Source organism: Fukomys damarensis, unplaced genomic scaffold (genome assembly GCF_012274545.1).
Source record: "Fukomys damarensis isolate Sample0158 unplaced genomic scaffold, DMR_v1.0_HiC HiC_scaffold_33, whole genome shotgun sequence".
Lineage (NCBI taxonomy): Eukaryota > Metazoa > Chordata > Mammalia > Rodentia > Bathyergidae > Fukomys > Fukomys damarensis.
Genome location: NW_022900945.1, coordinates 1,784,132 through 1,807,027, shown reverse-complemented (window position 1 = coordinate 1,807,027; position 22,896 = coordinate 1,784,132). Strand labels below are relative to the sequence as shown.

The window sequence follows — 22,896 nt, the reverse complement described above, 5'->3', positions numbered from 1 at the left end:
AACACAGAACATGGGCATTTACCGTATTATTCTCTACACTCTATATACATGAAATTTAAAATCAATGTAATAAAATTAATACATGTGACGTCATTCTTCTGTGTGGCATTCAAGCCTCTCCACTACAGGACTTTGACACACACTCGCCTCATTGTCTCCACTCCCCACAGCAAGTGTTTCCTAAGCATGGACATGCACATCACCTTCACATCTTTCGCTCTGTTTGTTCTCTCTGCTGTGCTTAATGAATGTTTTCTTTTTTTTTAACCATTTAAAACTTAAGTAGCCTTATACTATTGATAAAAATGGGAACTCACAGGTTTAATATGTAAATCATTATTCTAACATGAGCATTAAAACATTTCTCCTAGTGCCACCTAGAAATCTCACTGCATGTCACACCGTGGGGTGCCTGCCTCACACAGTGGCTCCCCAATGTGATAACTGAGTCCAGGGGAGGCTCGTTGGAAATGGGGCTCCCAGAACACCCATAGGGGTTCTGAGGAGATACCAGGCAGAAATCCTGCCCTGTCTTTGTCTGTGGTGCCTGCCGACTGAACTGTTATTTCACTGATGAGCGCCTCACGTCCCTTCTCCTACACCTTTCCTCTTATTTCCTCAGATTAACATGACTGTCCTTCTCACTAAGCCAATGGAAATTAAGCCTACGCTTTAGGGCTCACCTTAAACATCACCACCACAATAAAGTACCGACCCGGATGGAACAGCTCTCTCATTTCAGCACTCTTCCTCCCCTGGCAATTTATTTCTATTTCCATGTAGATGCTTATCATATTCAGGGTGATATATGCCTACTTGTCTTAGCTCCCTCCTCCAGCATAAATGTTACATGTGGGCAAAAGCATTCTATCTTGCTTAAAAGCAGGGGTTCCATTTTGGTTGTTTTATGCTTTGTGTACAGTAGTTTCTCAGATACTTGCTGCACTGAACTCTGCTAAATACTGACCTTGTTTAACAATGTGTATTAGTATTTTTAAAATCACATGCCTAGAGTATTAGAGATTGAACATGAATCTCTTAAACTACCTGGCTTCATTTTCAAAATGAAAAAATTGAGAACATATGCTACATGATGACAAATAATTTTTAGGTTCTTTCAATTTTTCAAGAGAAGAAAACAATGGTTTAACTGAAATGGTTTTTAGGGGAAAAGGAAAAAACTGCTTAACTTACAACTACCCATGCAAAAGTAAATGATCAAATCATTAACGCACAGTTTCCGATACTGCTATAAAAAGATATTACAGACAGCCACATTAATTGACTCTTACAAAATTCTGTACTTTCAAAAGATATCTGAACATGGTTTCTTGTTGCTTTAATAATGCATATTACTCTGATAAATCAAGAACAATAATTTCTATCTTTTCAATGCAAAAGCCACAAAAGCTATGTTTTTCAGCAGAAAACATCAACATACAACTCATTTGTAACTTCTGTGTTTTTCAGTTTGGTATAATAATTGAGTTTGTGTCTATTCCAGGAGAAAACCACTCTACTTTTTTAAAAAACACACTTACTATAATCCAAATAAAAAATAAATTAATGGAAATAGAAATGGGGCTTTTTAATGGAAGATATTCCTCAGCATCGATGCATAGCACAATGTAAGCTGGATTTGTGTCTGTCAGCATATACACGATGCTTTATAAAGACAAAGAATTACTAAACTAAATGTATAAATCTATACGTTAATTTCAAGTCACAAAGGAGCGGAACGATGCGAATACGTATTTTGTACTATTCACTTGGCCTTCCAGGTTGAAAGGAAGAATAAAAAGCAGGCAACTGTGAGGAAAAATACAGAAAGGTTCTCGTGTCTCGTTTTCTCCTCTCTTCATTCATTTTTCTGTCACATAGCAGGACAAGAAAACAAAACCTATCACGAGAGCCCTTTTACTTAACTTTTTCATGCTATTTTCACACTGTTAAAATTTCAACCTATTATGTCCACTTTCGTGAAGAAAATTAACCGAAAGTAAAACAGTGATGCACAGTCATTACATCTGAGCACAGAATTCCCCGAAATGATCCTCGCAGCGGTTTTACTTACTGTACAGGGTCAGCTACAGCCATGGCTACTAACAGGCCCGTCCAGTTATACTCACTTGTTAAGCAAGGAATCTTTTGTCTCCATCACTAAACCTAGACAGGCAGTAAAGCTCTGTAAACGCTTTAGCAGTACCCAAGTGACCAAAAACATGCGCAAGTTTAAAGTTAATAAGAAAAATTTAAATAAACCTATTTCACAAATCCCATAAATAAAAATAGATCAGATTAGACAAACTTACTGGAAGGTAACAACACACCTCATTTGATAAAGCAGTTCTGAGAAATCCAAAAATACCATTTCTTTAAAAATAAATAAATAAAAGAAGCAGTTGGACTAACAAGAAATAATGCACAATTTGGCTTGATCAAATACTTCATTAATTTTTTTTCTAGCCTGAAGGGAATGCCCTTTAAAATCCTCTCCGAATGCAATAGAAGCTAATTGCTTCCCAGGCTCCCGGTCTGAAGGATTCTTGTTTCAACAGTGCCACCTAGTGGAGTGAGCGGTACTTCAGCAGGTCACTGGTTTCACTGGTTTTAAATGCTGACTACCCACAAACAGTTTTATTTTCTGGTTCACAATCCTCCTAATAATATGACAGAGGAAATTTTACAAAAATATCATACTTTCAAGATTTCTGTAATATTTATACTATCTATAATAAAAATTAAGTCATTAAAAGTAGTATTATAATACTTTAAATGAAGGTACCTTAGTGATTTCTTCAGAAGCTCGGTGGAAATCCTGAACATTTCGACAGTAAAATCCTATTGTACAGCTAGGATCCATTTTTCGAAACGACATCTTTTTGGGAGAAGGGCAGTGGAATGTCTGTAATTTTTAAAGTTCTTTAGGGTTAATGTATCTTTACTTGATGGACTTAAGTATACACAAGAATATTATTACAATTGGCTTTCTAGCTTGTTCTCCAAACTATAAACACAATTTTCAAATGGCATTTGGCCCCTCCCACACACCAAGGCTGTAAGATACAACAGATAAAACTGTATGTTTTATTCCTGACTCCATCCTACATGATACCAGTGTTCTGCTGCAACAGAAGGGCGTCTGTCCCACGTGACCCACAGCCCTGAACGGCGCTACAGGGAGGAAAACTGGGCGGGAAAGACACACACACAGGCAGGCACCAGGGCCTGGGCCCCGGCAGCCACTTCAAGGACACTGTGGTTAGTCTGCCTGTTAAGAGATTATTTCTTCTTTTTAATACTTATAAACTCTTAACCATACAAGTAATGTAAACATTATGTACTGCAATGTAAACTAAAATAAGACTTTCACACAAATAGTCGTAAATATTCTGTACTGATATGCAAAGAAGTCGACTCAAGCATTTAACACAATCAGTGCAGAATGGTATCTTCTTCCAACTTGCTCTCCCATTATGTTTTCCTCTTTAGCTCTTCTTTATTCACACCCAGGTCACAGGGTGGAACTGGAGGAAGCCGTCCTATTAAGGTCCCTGCCCTCTATCCCACTTGTCCTCCTGGCTTCTCTCAAACAGTCACAGGGCCCCAAGACAAACGTGCTGCACAGTCCGGCCTCCTTGGATTTGGCAGTTACAGGGGGAAAATGACCACATGTTGCTAATCATTCCAGTACTCCTGTGCTTTAGTACTATGTTTTAAAGATTTTTTAAAAAGCTTAAATATTATCCATACTACTAAATATGTTTCTGTAAGTTATTTTTTTATAAGTCCATGTAAAAATGGAAGGACACAAAGCCATATCTATTAGTATTTGTTTATATTTGCATTAACTGTAAGGATATACAAAAATCACCAAGTTTAGGAGAGAACTGAGCAGATCAAAGACAGGTGTGGAAAATTCTTCAGGTTATTTTATGTTTCTGAATTAAAGAACAAGTCCAATTAAGCAATAGCCTACAATGAATTTGAACTCATGAACTTAGTATTTCCCTACACTCAAAACCATAAGACTAAGAGATTTTAAATTGAAACTATCCCAACACAGAAACATGAGCTGGGTGTGGTGGCTAAGGCAGGAGGATCGTGAGACCAGCATGGCAGCTTTCTCAGAAATGAAAAGTAAAAGGGCTAGGGATGAACCTCAGTGCCAAGGCCCTGAGTACTGCAAAAACAAAGTATAGGCCTTTGTATTTGTTATGTTTTGGAAAGCCTCCCTACTGCCTGCTAGTGACCCAGCTAAGGTGCCAGCTAACACCAGAGAGGCAAAATGCATCCCTCGAGTGGCCCTTCTGTGTGGAGCACACATCAGGCTTGAGTCCAGCAATTATGTCAGGAAGCACAGGCCAAACCAATGAGTTTCTCAAAATCCTGACTTCTACAAAATGCTTAGCTAACGCTTACTTCATACAGCGAGAGGCAACCTAGCTAAACCAGAAGCTGTGGGATACTAATCAACACAAGTATTGCCTAATTTGACTTTTCTTAATTTGTTGTTTCACCTGTTTTATTTGCAAATAAAAACATCTGTTTTGATATTAAAGACAGATCTGAAGAGGCACAGTATAGCTAAGAAAACTTGTTACAGGAGTAAAGGCATAGTTTTAAGTTATATTTTTAAGAAAATATTCTGCATATAAGGTATCTAAAAATAACCATTTGCCCACATCATCTCAAAGCCAGCAACACGGAATGCTTCAATTTTTACTACCTGGGGATAAAGAAGAGGATCAAAACGTTTGTATAAGGTCCAGTAATGTGTTTTTAACTCATCTCTGATGGGGCTTGCTTATATGTCAGTGTTTTACCGTAATCATCACAGATAATGACAGGCACAAAGTTGTTATTTACCACTATTCTGACATCTACAAAGAACTTCTTAAATTATTCACAGGAGCACAGACATCCGCTGCTGAACACTTCAAACTGTGACTGCGAACATCCCAGAACTGAGAGATGCATTGTGTCACTCAGGCCTACAGTCATGCTGCTTTGTGTACTCAAGACTCTCAAGTCAAAACAACACTAACTTTATCATGCAAAATCTTTTCTTGCTATTGCAAGGCAAATAAGACTTTCAAGCATTTTCCCAAGTATTATTATAGAGCTACATTCATTTTGTGATAATTCTTTGAGCTGCACACTTATGAGTTCTTTTTAATATTCATAGGTTTGGTAGCAATAGTAGTTTCTACTTCACAAACATATGTGAGGTAGTGTTCACTACATATACTTCTGTGACAAAGAAATATGTTTCTGATAAAATAGGGAAAGTCAACTCCCCTTTATTTCATTTTTCAATACACTATTTGTTGCCCCAAGAAATAGTTAACTAGGCACATATAGGGCACCACTGTGGGCTTATTATTTATTTATAATAGTGGGTTTTATTACCTAAACATATAAACAATACTGAAACAAAAACATTTGAATGTACTTTAGCACTTTTAAGTGCTATCTTGGAGATTTAAATGAAGATCTCCGAGGCAGAGAATACCATGACTAAAAACTACTTTCCCTGTATGATTCATAAACGGTATTTTTTCACTGAAAAATTCACTCATCCACCTACCTAATGACTTCAGGGCCACTACTTCCGAAGTTATCAGGAGTTTAAAATCCTTATTCCTACCAAACATTAGACCACTGTACGAATGTCCTATAATCTGATACTTGGAACTGGGGTCAACAACTAACAGACTAACTTGTCTATTAATAGGGTTTTTCTTACTTTTTAGAATTCGGTATTTGTAAGAGTTAGAAGCTGTCATCCTGAAAGTGTATATAAACAACAGGAACCAAAAGTCTGGCTTGGGAGACTTAGTTTGTTAATTGTATGTGACGTGTTTTATGTGTATGCGCACCCATACATGCATGTATACGCTGTGACATATAAAACATGCATGCTGTGTGTATGTGGGTGTACATACACACAGCATATGTGCGCGTGCACACACGTGTGGTGCGTACTGACTCTCCCACCCCAACAGCGGAAACTCTGCCCTCCCTAACTGACAGTGGAGACGTACAATCCAACGCACCCTCGCCCAGACTTATCTCATTTTTCCCATTCTCTTCTAATTTTGCACCTAAAAAGAGCTCAGCAAACAACAGTTTTGAAATAAAGAAGAGTTGGTCTAATTTGGTTTCAAAACGTAAAAATTCAACTCTTTATGTGCAGGAATACAATACTAAAGCAATAATAACAAATGATATAACCTATTTAAATCTCTTCTTAATCTCAAATATTCTGATATTCTACTTAAAATTTCACAGTTCTGTTGAATTTAGGGCATTCATATAAATTATCAGAACCATAAGCAACAATTTAAATAGACATGGTTAGAAGATCTAAGATTAAATTTCTCCCTCTATTGACCAAAAAGTACTGATCAAAAAATCTTGCCTACAAAATTGATTTCATGATTGAAGTATGAAGGTGGTTTCGGAATGTGCATATAATTCAATAGCTCGGGCTCCAAATGTCCACAGCGTATGCATTCACAACCAAGAGCAAGCATGGCTAGTAATACACCTTTGCTTGGAGCATTATACACTTAAGATACAACTAAAAACAGAAAGTATAATTTTATTCCTATACAAATAGACAACTTGCTGTCATTTTTATATGTTCTAGGAAAATAAATGATGCTATTAGCTAAATGCTCTAAGATAAATCCCTGCACTGAAGAAAACAAAAAACTCCTAATAGAAATTCCACAATCTCAAACATATATCACCCAACCCCCTCTATGAGTGTTCTGTGGCAACGAGGGCGGCATGTAAACCTGGCTGGCTCTGGGATCTGCCCAGGTCACCGGGAGGGTCGCAGAGGCATGGGCGTGGGGTCTGCGACTGTGCCCGCAGCCCTTTCTCTCCGGTGCTGCTACTCTGCTCAGCTTTCCCGCAGCTGGAAACTAAGCCTCTCTGTTCCACACACCCTTCCACCATGATGTTTCAAGATGGAGCCGGGGGCACTGTGGACCAAATTAAACCTCTCCTCTTTTAAATTGTGGGTATTATGTCAGATATTGTGTCCCAGCAACAAGAAAGCTGACCCAACAGTGCTCTAATGTAAAAGGGATAAGTTCTGTGCCTTTAAGTTACCTGATTTCACCAACCTGAACTCTCCACAGTGAAACCTTTAAACTGGTGTGTTAGGATGTTTTATAATGTTTCTCTCTAAATCAGATTCAATCCTGCAGTTTATGTTCCTAAGCACCCCTTAAATACTATGAAGCATTAATATTAACAAGAAAATATTACTAAAACAAATTACCTAACTGCATTTCCAACACGTCAATCCCTTAAGCACTGGCAATCCATGCTATTCCAGGGACTAAAATTATTTTATTCTATAATATTGTTTTAGTCTGTAACAGAATCAACTGGGAAAACAAAAACCAAAACTATATAAAATAATTACATCTCATTTATGAACTCTCAATTTTTTCTGAATTAAAGTGCTGCATCACACAATGATCTATAAAAGGACAAAAGAGCAGACAAAATGAAAGCTAAAACCAGTATCAGAAACTCAGCTAAGCTCTTAGAAACTTCTAACCTGGAGGCCACAATCTAATCATTGAACTTAAAGCTTATCTTGTCACTCCAAGTCCATCATGTTCTCTTCCATTTCTCCTTTGTTTTGAAAAACACATCTAACACTTTAAATTCCTCGGTACTGTTTAGCTGTCTTTCTACAAAATTACTTAGAGGTTTGATCATTTATTTTAAGAGGGCCAGGGCATCTAACAAGTTGGAGACAAAGATAAATGAAGAAGAAAGTATATCATAAATTAAAATTCAGCAACAAAGTGCTAACCTTTGGTCACTGTGTTGACTACAGTTTTGTAAATCAGCAAAATATTAACTTGGAATTGTACTACTATAAAAGCATAGCTACCTAACACATTTCTGAATAATTAGTTTGCTCCCACAGTAAGAAAAACAATACAGCTCTCCATGCATAGTACCTCAAGAGGGAAATCCTTTATGCTGACATCTACAAAAGACTGGCAGTAATGAGGGTCCATGTAAATCAAACTGTCATCTGCAAGGACAAAACAGAAGACAAGTAATTCAAAAAACACCTTATTATTACACTGCTTACAATCCAATTTCTATGTAGAGCAGCTGAAAAAAAAATCTAGGAGTAACAGCTTGCCAGACTGATACTCATTGACTGAAACATAGGTTTGCACAGGATAGATTAACTTTTGCATAATCAAATATGCTTGTATAAGCAGAATTTTTATAAAGTGATGAAACTGTCATTTAATTTTTGGTGATAAAATTACTTTCACAAACACACAATTATATTCTACAGTTTGCATATGAAAAATGTATTGCACTTCTTTATCCTGACAGGAAGAACATATTGCTTGTCATTTTATCATCAACCAGCACCACTAAAACTGGTAAAAAGTAAATATGTAAATACTAACTGCCAGAATGTGGCAGCAATGTCTTCTGAAGTTTAGCAAAACCAATAAATTATGCCTTGTGTGTGCAATAACAGAAATTAAGCATACATTTTTAGAGAACCCAATTATGCTGTGTATCCAATGACAAATGAGTGGCCACGGTGGGACTGATGAATGTATCAGGTACTCGTGGCCTGGTTAATCATCCTGCTTCCCCATGATCTCATATTAACTTTCTGACTTTGATAAGAAAACAACGGATCACTAACCTTGAAATCCAGCAAAGTAATAGGACTGTTTAGGTTTGCCACCAATAATACCCACACAATATTCAAGGCTTAAAACACCCTGCCAAAAGAAAGTAATACAGATTCAAAGTCAACAAATGATAATCATTTAATACAATCAAATTTGTATCACCAATATTACTGCTACCCAAATATTTCACCAACTAGCTAGCATTTTTATTACATTTATCCCCATGTTCTGAAATCCTGGTCTTTCAAACTACCTTCCATTTTTCTTTAAATCATTCAACACTAACATAATGAAACCAAACAGTCTGGTCAGCATGTGGCTCAACAACATTAAATAACTACTGAGGATGCAAATGCAGCATTAAAAAAAATCAATAGCTTTTCAATACACCAATAATGAACTAGCTGAAAAAAGATCAGGAAAACAATTCCATTCACAGTAGCTTCCAAAAAAGTGAAATACCCAGGGATCAGTCTAACCAAGGAGGTAAAAGATCTCTACAGTGAAAATTACTGAACACCGAAGAAACAAATTGCCTTGTTCATGAATCAGCAGAACTAAGACTGTTAAAATGGCCATGTTACCAAAAGCTATCTACAGATCCAATGCAATCCCTATCAAAATTCCTATAACATTTTTCAGAGGTTGAAAAAACAATTCTAAAATTCACATGGAAACACAAAGACTCACAAAAGCCACATGAATCCTAAGTAAAAAGAACGAAGCTGAAGGCATCACAATACCCAATTTCAAATTATACTACAAAGCCATACTCCCAAACCAGCATGGTACATAAACCAAAAGAGTAGAGTAGAGAACATAGAAACAAACCCATATAACTACAAATATCTGATTCTTACAAAGGGGCTGAAAATATGCACTGGAAAAAAAGACTGCCTCTTTAAGAGTGCTGAGAAGACTGAACATCCATTCGTAGAGGACTGAAAGTACCTCCTTCTTACCCTGAAAGTCAACTCAAACTGAATCAAGGACTTAGGAATAAGAACTGAACTCTGAAACTCTTAGAAGAAAACATAGGGGAGACACTTGAAACCACAGCAACAGGCAAAGACTTCCTGAGTAGGACTCCAAAAGCAGAGGAAATAATACCAAGAATCCTGAAAGAGGACGGATATCCAGAATATATAAAAAACTAACACCAAAATATGAACTAGTCCAATCAATAAACGGGCAAATGGTCAGACACTTCTTAAAAGGAGAAATACAAAGGATCAATGAAGTATGTGGCCATTTGAGAAATGCAAATCAGAACTACAGTAAGATTGCATCTTATTCGAAGTGGGAAAAAGTTATGATGTTGACATTAATTTATTGAGGGGAAAAAATACTCCACTTAGTGAAATAGTAGGGTACCAAACAGGACATACGGCCTTGCCAACTTTATATTTTTAAAAGGCATTAATGTATATAAAATTGTCTAGAATAGTGTTCAATTAACTGTTCTAATCTACCCCTGGGTGTGTGCTGCTGCACACATTTTTTTTTCTTCTTCTTCTTCTTTTTTTTTTTTTGCAGTGAGGTGTGGCAGTGCACACACCTGTGATCCAGAACTCTGAGAGGGTGAGGCTGGAGGATCGCGAGTTAGAGCCCAACCTGGACAACTTAGTGACTTAGCACCCTGTCTCAAAATTCTAAAAATTAAAAATGTCTGGACATATACTCAATGTGAATGCCCTGGGTTCATGCCCCAGTACCAATAAATACATATTTTTTTACTTAGGCTATATTATATGTTTCCAAGTTGAGGAAATACAATTCCTGCCAAAGTCAAAACACTTGGCCTTTCAGTTAGCAGATGCAGCCTTACTTATTATGACTAATTTAATATTTTCATCAGGCCTTTTTTCTAATCAAAGCACTTAACTTGATAAAATATTTGTACTGTTTCATTTGGAATAAATATAACAAGTAATTAAAACAACTTAATCCAAGGAAAAATAATTATTGTTGTATCTAAAGCTAACTCATTATACTAATCAAAAATACTAGGGAAACCTCAGTGAAGTATTTAGTATGCCCCTCTCCATTCTAAACATTCTACTCTAACCAAATTCTGTTAAGTTGGGCCAAATAACTATACTTTTTAAAAACATTTCCAGTGGAGCCAATTGAAGGTGTCCAAAGGAATGTCTAAGCAATAGTTCTTGCATTAATTTTGATATACAACACTAATAATCATACTGTAAAGCTCTGAAAGTATGGAATAGCTGAGCTTCCCCTCTCTTACTTACCATGATCTAAAGCCTAGAGGCTATAAAAGTGAGGAATACCAAGACTGCTGACCTACAGTGGTCCAGCTCACAGCTTTTCAACAACAGTACAGAAACATCCCTGCTCGTGAAAGCCCACCCTGAATTCCGGACTTTGGTCCTCCCCGGCTGGCAGGTATAGTTTGATCTGTTGTTCCTGAGGCTGGGCACAGGTGTCACAGTAGCTTCCAGCCAGCCAGCAGGGTCCCAGGGCCCCTCTATGTGCGCTACTGTGCTGCTGGGCTACAGTGAACAGTAGGCGAGGTGCAGGAGATGTGGTTTTTACCTGAGAGTTTTCAATGTGTGGCAGCTTATTAGGGTGTAACACAATGTGTGCAGAGGAGCATCTCATTCAGGCTGTGTTCTTTTTCTGTCAGCAAATAACCAAACCATAGAGGTTTTTTGGTTTTTTTAACTTGTTTTCTGAACAATAACATGTGGTCATGGTAAAAAGCACACAGAAAACACGAAAAGGTAAACATTTCCCCAAACCCCAACGCCCCCAACTCATCATTATTAACATCTGGGAGATACCTTCATGCTAGACCACATGCAGACTGACTTCTACAATTTTCTACGTGGCGCGTCAGGCAGCACAGGCTATTAGAATCTTTAGTCACTACTGTCATGAACATCTTTTCATTATCAATAAATATAGACATAAATGATACTATTTAATGGCCACAAAATATCCTACTTTATTAAGATAACAAAAATGCTTTAAAGCCCCTATTGTGGGTATTTATGTCAATCTAGGTTCTCAATGTTAAAATAACCCTCTGTTTTGGCCTGAGTGCTTCTGTCCCCTCCAGAATCCATTGGAATGGGAACGGCCTCCCACATGCAAGAGCACTGAGAGGCGGGACCTCCGGGGAGGGAGGTGACAGACAGGGCTGCTACAAAGATACCGCTGAGAAAAGGACAAGGTAGGAAGACCCTCAGAGCCAGCGCTTTATCCTGGGCTCCCCAGCCCCCAGATCTGTGAGAGAATAATGTTCCGCTCTTTATAAATTACCCAGTCTTGGGTACTCTGTTAGAGCAGCCCAAAATGGACTAAGCCATCCTCTGACAACAGCTTCATACATTTTGTTCTCAAGGACGTCAGAGATATTTTTTGGAAAGAAGAACTAAAAAAAAAAAAAAAGAAAGAAAGAAATAAAACCAAATAGGTATATTAGACTAAAATCTTAGCAAACATTAGCTCACCTGACTAAACTATAATAACTATAACTAAAATATAAAGATAAAAGTTATACCCAAACCATTTAGCATTAAGGATTCTCTTGCTGTCTCCCCAAACAAAAATCCTTAGCACAACAGATAGTCTCTTACTTTAACTTGAAGCCATAGGACCAGCTAAAATGAGATGTTTATGTGCTTGGGACGCATGAAGAGGTGAAAGTTCTAAGTCTCTCAGAGCTGAGAAAAGAAAGAAATATAATGCAAGAATCATCACTGACTCTCCCCAGAAAAAGAATGAGTCCATGTAATGGAAGAAAGACTTTGGCTCTTGATGTGTGTATTTCCTTTGCCACAGACGAGAGCAGATTTAGCAATAAAGACTTGGCAGATTAGGAGCCAGAGTGCCATTACACATGAGAGCTGCATCACTGGAAACTTGAAACACTTTTCAGGCCCTAGAAGAGCTTCCTCACGGTCTTCTCAGGGTAAGGATTTATTGAGCTGGACCCAGGAAGCAATAAATAAGACTGAAGCAATCAGTCAAAAAGGAAAGTACTAATTTGTCTTGCTGAAGAAAACATATTGGGTTTTCCTCATCTCAGGTCCTTAAAAATATATAAATACATAAACCTATCATTGTAAGGGCTGACGAAGCACATGCCACATTTCCTTCTCCGCAGAGAACAGGAAGGACGCTGGAATGGTGCCATCTCTGAAATTCTACGGAATTACCTTGATTAATAAACTTAAAAACAGAACTGAATGGTGAATTTTAGATTTTAACATGTGCATGAAATATACAGGATAAAACACAACTGCTGTCCACACAAAGAAAAAGGAAGAGAAGGAGGAACAAGAAAAAGAAAAAAACAATGATTATCTTTCTTTCAGGCTCTCGGACTCACACTCTGTCACCTCCGAGTACCTCTTCATCAGCCCCTTTCTGGCCGCTGACCAACAGCTCCTCCGGCTGAGGAGTCCACCACCACACGCTCTGCTTCACTCCCCACTGCAGGCATCTTTGCCGGTAACTGAAAACTGACAGTGTCTCAACTATCCCGCTCTCCCATTTTAGTGAACTACTATTAGCAAATGTTCGAGGAAATATTACACTTCAAACATTTTTTATTTTAGGGGAAATCTGAAAAATAATGAACTGACAAAGTTCTTGGTTTGGTGAGTGGTCTGTTATCTGAACTGAACATACCACTTAACTTCTGTCTTCTCTGTTTTCTAAAGACAATCGAGTCCTGGTGGTGAGGACAGAACGAGCTGTGTTTATACTGGAAAGTGTTATGCAGCTGAGACCCGACAGATAGCGACTGTGTAATCCCCGCGGGCCACTGAACAGCTCAGCATGCAAGGGACCACTCCCGAGCACCAGGAGGTGTCATCCAGCAGCAAGGCCCTCTGCGAGCCGTCTGCAGCTTGCCCAGCCCAGAACAGAGCTCGGGCCACAGGAGCCAGCGAGAAGACATCAGCTGCTAAGGGTGACTTCAGAAGCCAAGCCTCTCAGAGGTCACTCACAAGACAGGAGCAATGGATGGCACAGCAAGGGTGATATGGTCAGAATCACCCCGCAGCCACAAATCCTCAACAGACTCGCTAGAGGAGGGGATCGAAACTTCCACTCTTCTAAGGGGCCTGCGTGTCAGATGGCAAACCCCATCCTTGAGGGAGTCACGGGAGTGCGCTCTGTTACAGTGCTGTGACTACTGGCAAGAAGTGTGCTTCTAACCCTAAGAAAATCCAATTCACTGGCAACAAGAATCCATGTTTCGTGTGTTGAAAGCAACGTTGCTAGGTGTTAGAGCTGGTACCGACCAACATATCTGCTGCGCCTATGTACAACCCACACGTAGGAGCCAGGGCTGGGCCACTGCTCCACAGAAGGGGCAGACCGTGACAGAAGGGCAGGAGATGAGTCCAGGCTACTGCAATGTCACTATGTCCCATAGGACTCCATTCAAAGAAGAATTCTACCTGTGCCCTGGAAAGCAGACTCTTGAAATATGAGGTGCTGTATTGAAGCTGTGAAAATAATGTAAAAACTATCATCGCAGTCAGAAACCAAGCATCTCAAAGGTCATTTTGTCACATCTGACTGAGTATCTTGGTGCCTAAAACAGGAAAATGTAACGAGACAGGTTTTTTGGTGCAAGAAACAGAATTATGCTCTGAAATAGAACATCTTAAATGGCTATGAAGAGAACAAAGCTGAAACCCGCTCCTGACACTACCATCAGCTTTTTATCTGTAGAAATGATCTAACTTCTCACTGACCTCATTCTGGCACAGAAAACAAATTATGAGCTAATACAGAGTAAATGAAAAGTCGGTTTGTATCAATAATGTAACTTAATGTTGATTTTAATACACTAAGCTACTGAATATATTTGCAAGTCACAAAAGAATATGGAATTGTAGCCACATTAGAGGTTTTGATTATTGATAAATCTGTCTCGGTGATTAGCTAGAAAGACACAAACGTTTCATCGTGTCACAGAACACCGCTCTCCACACACAAGCGCGCACACACACACACTCACATCTGATCTTGCAATAGTGGAATTACAATCTCTAATGTCACACTTTACAACATCACTGTAAAATCATCATTTCCCTTTTAACAGGAAACAGGCTGCAAATCTGTTTTTCTTATTAGCTAGTAGCACCTTAAAAAAAAAGAACACTTATTTCATACCTTCACAAACTCTAAGTAGTCAGGGTTGGTTCTCTCTCCACCAAGTCTAACAGGAACCAGAATAATGACAGCTTTGTCATCTGCTTTACCAGAGGTCATGGAAGCACTCTGTTTATCAATCACATCTGAACTGTAAACTGAGGAAAATATAATGAATATGTATCAAACTTTATAAAAGTGACTTTCAGAAGTATTTTTACCCTAATCCCACTCTTCACTGGCCAGCCATCTGATCTCTGATATCACCATCAAAGTCCCAACAAGTCAAAAACACCTGCCTCACTGATGGACTGTTTTTACTTCCCGGGCAGTCATTACAGGACACTGGAGTTTGAGCAGTGGGCCAAACAGAGAAAAGCCTGCCCGAGTCAGGCAGACACTCTAATGGGGAAAAGTGACTAAGAAGAAAGATGCAAGAAATGTCAGGTGGTGGCAGATGCTGTGAGGAGAGCCAAAGAGAAAGGCAGATGGAAATGCTGAAGGAGAGGCCATTTGATAAGGGAATCAGAAAGGACTGTGGAGAAGCCACAACTGAGTCAGGACTAAAGAAGGTCAATAAAGACACAAGGTGGGAGCATCCCAAGTCCGGTCCTAAGAATAAGAGGAAGGAGCAAGGGGCGTAGCAGTAGGAGATGAAGTTAGTTCCTAGTCAGAGGAGAGGTCAGACTGGGGCTTCTGTGTCTGAGTGTGTTTTTAGAAAAAGGATGTCTTGGCTTCTCTCACATTCTAACAGCCCAGCTCCAGTTGCTAACAAGCCGGAGGGGCAAAGGATGGAGTACAGAAGAGTCAGAAAGCCGCTGCAGTTTTCCAGGAAGTGGGGGCAGCATTTGAAAGACGGCATATGGCGCAGTGATGGTCACGGGGAGGTGGTGAAGGTGATCATTTCACACGTTCGGATATGGGACCGACTAAATGGGACCTGCCCAGTGTGTCACAAGCAAACAGAGCAAGAAGGCCGCCGTTCACAGACAGAAATCCAAAGGAGGGGAGGACAAGGAGAACGAGAACTGGGCTGAGACACTAACCAGACACGCAAGGACGGAGGGTGAGCAGGCAGTGCAGGGACACAAGGGCGAGAGTCTGGGCCAGGACTAGGGTGGACCTGCGTACAGGGTCCTGCCTGCAAATGGAGGCAAAGCCTTGATACTGGGTGAATTCAACCAGGGCAGACAGAAAACAGGAAGTCTGAAGGCTAAAGCTTCCACATGTTCAGAGACCGACACACGAGGAAAAGCCAGTGAAGGGGCTGAAGGAAAAGACAAGCAAGTGGAAGGAAAGCGTACAGAGCTGGAAAACGAGTCAACACCACTCTCAGGAGAAGGAAGCGGTCTGCTGATTCCGGGCTGGGCAAGGTGAAATTACTGGTGAGAGGAGTTTGGGTAGAGGGGAGGGTGAGACAGCCAAAGTGGAATGGTTAAATAGAAAATAAAGTTTTGGGTAGAAACAAAAATAGGCAAAATTTCATACACGATAAGTTAATTTTATTCAAAACTTGTTTGACATTCACACCCCTTTTTTTGGAGGGGGTTTTGAGACAGGGTCTCACTATGTAGTTGAGACTGACCTGGAACTCACTATGTAGCCCAGGCTGGTCTTGAACTCACAGCGATCCTCCTGCCTCAGCCTCCCGAGTGCTGGGATTACAGGCGTGCGCCACCACGCCTGGCTACACACCCTTTTAATATAACCAAATTCTTCTACTCTTCCCAAATAAACTAACAAATTCTGCTACTTCTGTCCCATTACTTTCCCTGAAATTCCAAATTGAAATGTGCTATCAAGTTCTGTTCACCAGCTCCCTGTCTCCCTAGTCTGTCCAGAGCTGCAAAAACACTGCTGCCTCTGCCTTGCCCACGCCCCTGACCCTCACCTCACTCCTACATGCTGAAACCTGCTACACTGACAAGTGTTACACTCGCCACCGAGATTCCCTCGCTTAATGGGCACTTTTGGGTGTTTAAATAAAGGAAAGACATCATCAGCATCTTTTGATCAGCTGAACCAAAAGGGGAAAATTATTATAAATCAAATGAAATAAAAAGACAAGAAAATCAAGGTCCTAGTTACAGATAAAGATGATCTAAATCAGTGAGAGCCAAGGGAGAGCAGATTTCAGGGATCATTTTAGAAGTACAATGGGTAAGCCGCTGGGCACAGCGGACCAGAGCAGGCGATGCCGTCAGGAATGAGGGCTCTGCCTCGAGTGCGTGCGTGGACGCCATCCTGCGAGTAAGAGGGGCAGGACAGAGGGAAGTTCAGCTCTGCACATGCTACCTGAGGGGTTATGGGGCATCTAGGCAGAAATGGTAAAGGCAACAGAAAACATGAATCACCTCCCTGTCACTCAAGTGGGACTGGAGGAGCAGTTTTTAAAATCTCAATGTATGATGCATAGTCCTGGGAAGCAGAAGCCAATGAAAGGTATCAACTACAAAGGAAGAGGATACAGAATGAAAAGAAAGAAAATAAATAGAAAATGAAACATTTTTTAAAAAACCTTTAAGAACAAAAAAGGGAGGAAAATCATTGATGGACTCTTGCTTTGCCTAATTCCTAATTCCACAGTCTAATAAACTATACTAATTATCAATTCTCCATTTAGGACTCAAACATGAATAGTAAAAACTTTAAGACCTATTTAAAATCACACAAAGCACTTATAAACGAGGAACTCTGTATTTTTAATTTAATTAAGTATATGTAATAAAGATGAAGGCTGACCAATAAAAATAAAAGCACAGAAAGCAAATTCATAAATTATTTAATTAGTTGCTTAAGCATATCCTTCATCTTAATTAGAAATTTTACACAGCAGATTTTATTTGAAAGGTCTTCTATTGGAGAAATAAACAGTGCCTACAAAATTTATATATTGTATCTGAAAATTTACAACCTTCATTTTTATATGGTTATCAGTCTTTGTTTAGAAGGAAATTAATCTCAACAAAAAGCCAAAGAAAAATGTGATAGATAGATAGATATATATAACCATACTTTCCATGCTACAAACACTAGTTGGTTGTCAGGATAACCTTAAACGTTTTGTAGACAACCTCATATTAAATGTGATTCCAATATATTCAGTTTTTCTAAAACATTAATCTATTTAATCTTCTTACTAGCTTTTCTGTAAAAACCTAACATCATGAGGTAGCTTATTTTATTTTATTAGGAAGTTACAATCTCTTTTATCCCCAACAAAGTTTCAAGTTACTCCTGACACTGATCCCCAACAGGACCAACGCAGTGCAGCAGCCCAGATGACAGCCGCCTCCTTGAAAGGACGCACTGGAGCGGCGGTGAGGGACAGCGCTTCCCAAGACAAACCCGGAACCTTCTCTCCTTGAGACACAACCATCAACGACAGTGCCTAGACACATGCAGCCCCAGTAAAACCCACGCTCACTTCTCCATCCACTCCTTTTGATGTACTTATTTTATTTTTTAATTTTTTTTTTAATTTTAAATTGAATTTATTGGTACATTCTAGGTAGAGAGTACAGTTACACTCATTACTGGGATCTTGTACCTTTACATGACAGGTCTTGGTTCTCATTTTTTCCCCCTTGTCCCCACCCTCCCTTCACCTGATGTAGTTATTTTAAATGCTGGCATGTACTTGGGGAATTTATCGTAATATTATAATCAATAATTCAAAGTATGTATTCAGTACAAATGTCTGATAGGCATGAGCTATGTGCAGGCTGCTTGGTGGGGACCAAAAGTGTGTAAAATGTGCTCTCTACCTTCATAATTGTTTATAAGACAACATGACTGAACCCTCAGGAAAGTCTGACCAAACAGATAAAAATCAGAATTATAGACATCCCTTACCTGTACAATCTTGTGCAACATAAACAGTTATTCCTTGTAAATCAGGGTGTCTTGCTTCTTCAACTGCTTTTCTAAGAAAATAATAAGGATCTGCCTTTAAAATACTAACACTTCCAGTTGGTAACTAAAGATTTCGTTTCAAAGGAAAACAAAGCCATCACTGTTTGACTTCCCACTGAAACTAGTGTCTGCTGTCAGGACCGTCATCTGAATGGATCAGAAATAAGGTTAAGTCTTTCACAGTCAAATACTGCACTAAATTAATCAAAGAACATTAAAATGTAATTGCAAAATGCATTTTAAAAGTCTGGGGTATAAAGCAGTACCGCCCACCCACCCCAAGAATCTCTGTCAGCCACTACCAGGCTACAGTGAATGCAGGGGCTTTACAATATGCTCTGAGGTTTGCCTCACATTAACTTACACTACTAACTGGGAATGAATTACTGTTTATCCTCTGATACATTTATGAAAGTTTTCTTTTCTTCAATCAGCAGACAGCCTTTTTTCCTTCATTCAAAAACCTCTATGAAGGGCCAGGGATTCAGCTCAGTAGTTTCACCGCCTGCCTTGTAAACTCAATAGGAAAAAAAAAAAAAAAAAAAAAAAGACAGACAAAAACCTATATGAGGGTTGGGGGTGTAGCTCAGTAGCAGTGTACTTGCTTAGCACCTGTGAGACTCTGGGTTTGATACCCAGCACTGCAAAAACACAAAACAAAACAAAAAAACATGCAGAGGACCCAAACAAATTAACTTTCTAATTTCAAATCTTCAAATTCTGAAATTCAAAATTCAAAATGAAAACTACTTCTAAATGAGTGTAAATGCTCAATGCTACAAATGTGAAAATATCATATCAAAGGATATTATGCACCTGAGGAAATATAAATACTTTTATTTAACTACATCTTTATAATTCTTTAATTTAAAATGCTCTATTATGAATGCTAAGCGCTAGTATGAAAACAGGATTGGCAAATTATGGCCCCTAGGCAAAATACAGTCTGTGGCCTATTTTTGTATACAATTGGTGCAAGCTAAGAATGGTTTTGACAGTTTTAAGGCTAAAAGGAAAAAGAAAAACGGGCAATAGAAACCTTATAAGGCTTGCAACCCTACAATATTTACTATTTGCCGATTTACAGAAAGTTTGTTGAGCCCTGGACATGTTCAAACTATGCTTCTGGATTATGCTTTTATAAATATCATGTAAGGCGGGATTGGTATTACTACAACAAGCCAATTAATAACTTCAGGTACTTTTCCCATTGTAAGCATCTGGCCTATAAAATACCAAAGCATGCTAATATGCAAAAATGCTTTGTAACAACTTCAAATTTATATGATTATAAGAGGTGTAAATTTACCATAATTACCATGCTTGGATAACATTCTAACAAATTCATTTATAATAATGGAAAAATAATATTTTTTAAAAACTTGGGTGATATCTAAATAAATGGCATGTAAAAATGTTAATATAGTAAAATTTGACTTTCCACTTTTTTCTAACTACCTGAATGTCACAGACCTTCACTTTTACTATGACATAATTATAATATTAATAGTCCCATGTCCCATACATTTACAATTCACAAGAATTTGATGTGTCAAGAAATGCTGAAAACATCCATTTTAGCTCTCAACATTTCATTATACTATCAGTACACTACAGCCCCCAGGTTACATTATCAAAAAACAAACTGCAACACTGTACATTCCAAGGTTGCAAGAGATGTTAGTTTTGGAACATTTCAATAAGGCAGTCCAAGGAAAGCCTGGTTAGAAGGAAAATCTGTCAGGAGAGAAATGTAACTAGAGTCACAATATGCCTTGCTTTTTTCCCTGTTAACAAATGAAAGTGCCCTGTGGACACCCTTACAGTCAGACTTTACGTTTCAGTTACACATACAGACTGCACAAGTCAGAATCCCCACGCCCTCACAAACTGAGATCCTTTAAACAATTTTACCTTAAAATGTGAGCAACTACTGCTGGTCCATACCAGTCTCCAGCCTTTTTGCCGGACTTCTTTCCGCATTCTATTAGTTGATGCAAGCCGAAGAGAGCCGAGGGGGAATCGCCAAACCAGGAGATGATTTTCCTGTGATAAATCTCATTTCGCACTTCATGGTCATCAGAATATTTCCCAGTTGTTCCCTTCAGAGACACGTTTGGAGTTCTGAGTTCTCTTTCTCCTGAAAGCGACGCTTCGAAGGATGCAGTAAACTTTTTTACAGTGTGTGAAGTCCATGACTCGGAGTCTGAATTTTCAATGTTTAATGCATCGGGCCAGGTCCAAGCTACAGCAGTTCCAAAACAAAGTACTGAGATCTTTTAAACAGACAGATGTTAACAATTCTCCTAAAATAAGTATATCATTTAAAGTCAAATGGGTTACTAGTAAATTAAAGCAGGAAACCGAGGAACAGGTAAATATACATACAGTAGGTTAACAGCTGCTAATTGAGATACTGGGAATGGCTTCTCAGTTTCTCTGACAGAGGATTAAAAATGTTCTAAAATTAAATTATGGTAGCTGGGCATGGTGTTGGATCACCTGTGATCCCAACACTCTGAGAGGCGGAGGCAGAACAAGCCCAAGTTTGAGGCCAGCCTGGGCAATTTAGCAACTCACTGAGGTCCTGTCTCACAATAATAATAATTATTATTATAATTATTATTTTTAAAAGGAAGGATTTGGGAACGTAGCTCAATGCCAAGGCCCTGGGTTCAATTTTCCCGTGCTAAACCAAAAAATACTAAGAATAATAAATAAACCATGGTGATGGAACTCTGTAAATATGCTTAGGGCTCGGGATGCACCAGTGGTAGAGGACTTGTCAGTCCCACGCTGAGGCCCTGAGCTGGCTCCTCGGGGCTGTGATGCACGACTTTATGGTATGGAAGTCAGACCTTAATAAAGCTGCTTTAAAAAATTAAGGTGTGAACAGGCAATTCAGCAACACTCAGGGCATTCAAATCTGAATGGTCATGTTATTCTCAGAACTGTTCTGTAATTCCCAAGATTTCTAAAATGGGAACATATTATACACAATCAGGAAAACACAAAAATTAAAGATGAAAGAAAAAAATAATAAAGGGTACAAATGGAAAACTTTGCAGTGTTTTTCTTTCTTCTCTAAGACCTCGCTCAGAGGAAAGAGAGACTTCTGTCTCCACGGTCACACTGCTTGTCGGTACCAGGCATGCTCACGGTGCTCAGGAGTGAGCACAGCCAGAGAGTCATCGCTGGGTTACACAATAAGAGAAGTCTGACCGCAGCAATTTTTAAACGTTTTTCAAAAGACTTTTCCAAAACATTGCATCAGAATAACTTAATCCCTTCTAGAGAGTAATACAAATTCTCTACTAAAGAAAAAAATAAACAAATTTCCAAAGATTAAAAAATGCAAGATTCCACTACTTCACTGGTAAGTTAGTGAGAAGGATTCGGCATCAGCACTTTTATAAGTATCACCATTCTTGTCCATGATTGCCCAAGACTACAAATAAATCATCCCACAAAACCACTTTAAAAACACTTTCCCTGCATTATTCATACCAATCTTGAGTAAACATTCTAAGTGATCTCATTAATGATATCTACAGAAGAGCTACTAAGTATCTGTCATGGAGTGGAAAGACACTGTCTGACAATTTAAAAATCTGATTAATATTTATTAACAAGCAGAGACGATGGCCCAAAAGGGTAAATTAAATTCCTCTTGCAAATGTATACATTATAAAAATGGACCAACAGGAAGGTGGTGCATTAGGAAAAGAAAAGATAAACATAAGTACCAATGACATTTTTGAGACTTTAAAAGATAAGCATGATGACCTTATCAAGAATATGCTTGATCAGTTTAATAGATGACATTTTATAAAAATAAAAATTTTGAAGTATTATTGATACATAGAGAGAAAACAGATAAACCAGAATAAAAACTCTCCAAGATTTAAAAAAATACTAATTTTCAAAGTCACAGATGTTGAAATGCCCAGGAAAGATGCTCCAAGGAGTTCAACCAAATGAGAAAGAAATAACACAAAAATAAAAAGGCTACTGAAAGCTAAACTTATGTAATTCACTGTGGTAACAAGAATAACACACTACCCTGTTGTTTTGAAAAGACAATCATAAAAATTTACACATAAGACTTTTATGGCCCAGTTCAATAAAAATATAAAATGCTAGA

General features: G+C 38.6%; 1 protein-coding gene across 12 annotated transcripts in view; it reads right to left on the bottom strand.

The window, feature by feature from the left end:
- The window catches only part of Atg4c (autophagy related 4C cysteine peptidase), a 76,697-nt gene that overhangs the window by 16,555 nt on the left and 37,246 nt on the right, over positions 1 to 22,896 (bottom strand). For 11 of the 12 annotated variants that reach the window (XM_033758190.1, XM_010605052.2, XM_010605049.2 and 8 more), the window contains 6 exons: positions 20,667 to 20,997; positions 18,693 to 18,763; positions 14,859 to 14,995; positions 8,714 to 8,792; positions 7,995 to 8,071; positions 2,786 to 2,905 (listed from right to left, as the gene is read on the bottom strand). In XM_033758190.1, coding sequence (XP_033614081.1) covers positions 2,786 to 2,905; positions 7,995 to 8,071; positions 8,714 to 8,792; positions 14,859 to 14,995; positions 18,693 to 18,763; positions 20,667 to 20,997 — 815 coding nt within the window. The remainder of the gene's footprint in view (positions 1 to 2,785; positions 2,906 to 7,994; positions 8,072 to 8,713; positions 8,793 to 14,858; positions 14,996 to 18,692; positions 18,764 to 20,666; positions 20,998 to 22,896) is intronic. The other variant, XM_033758191.1, reaches the window with a different exon arrangement.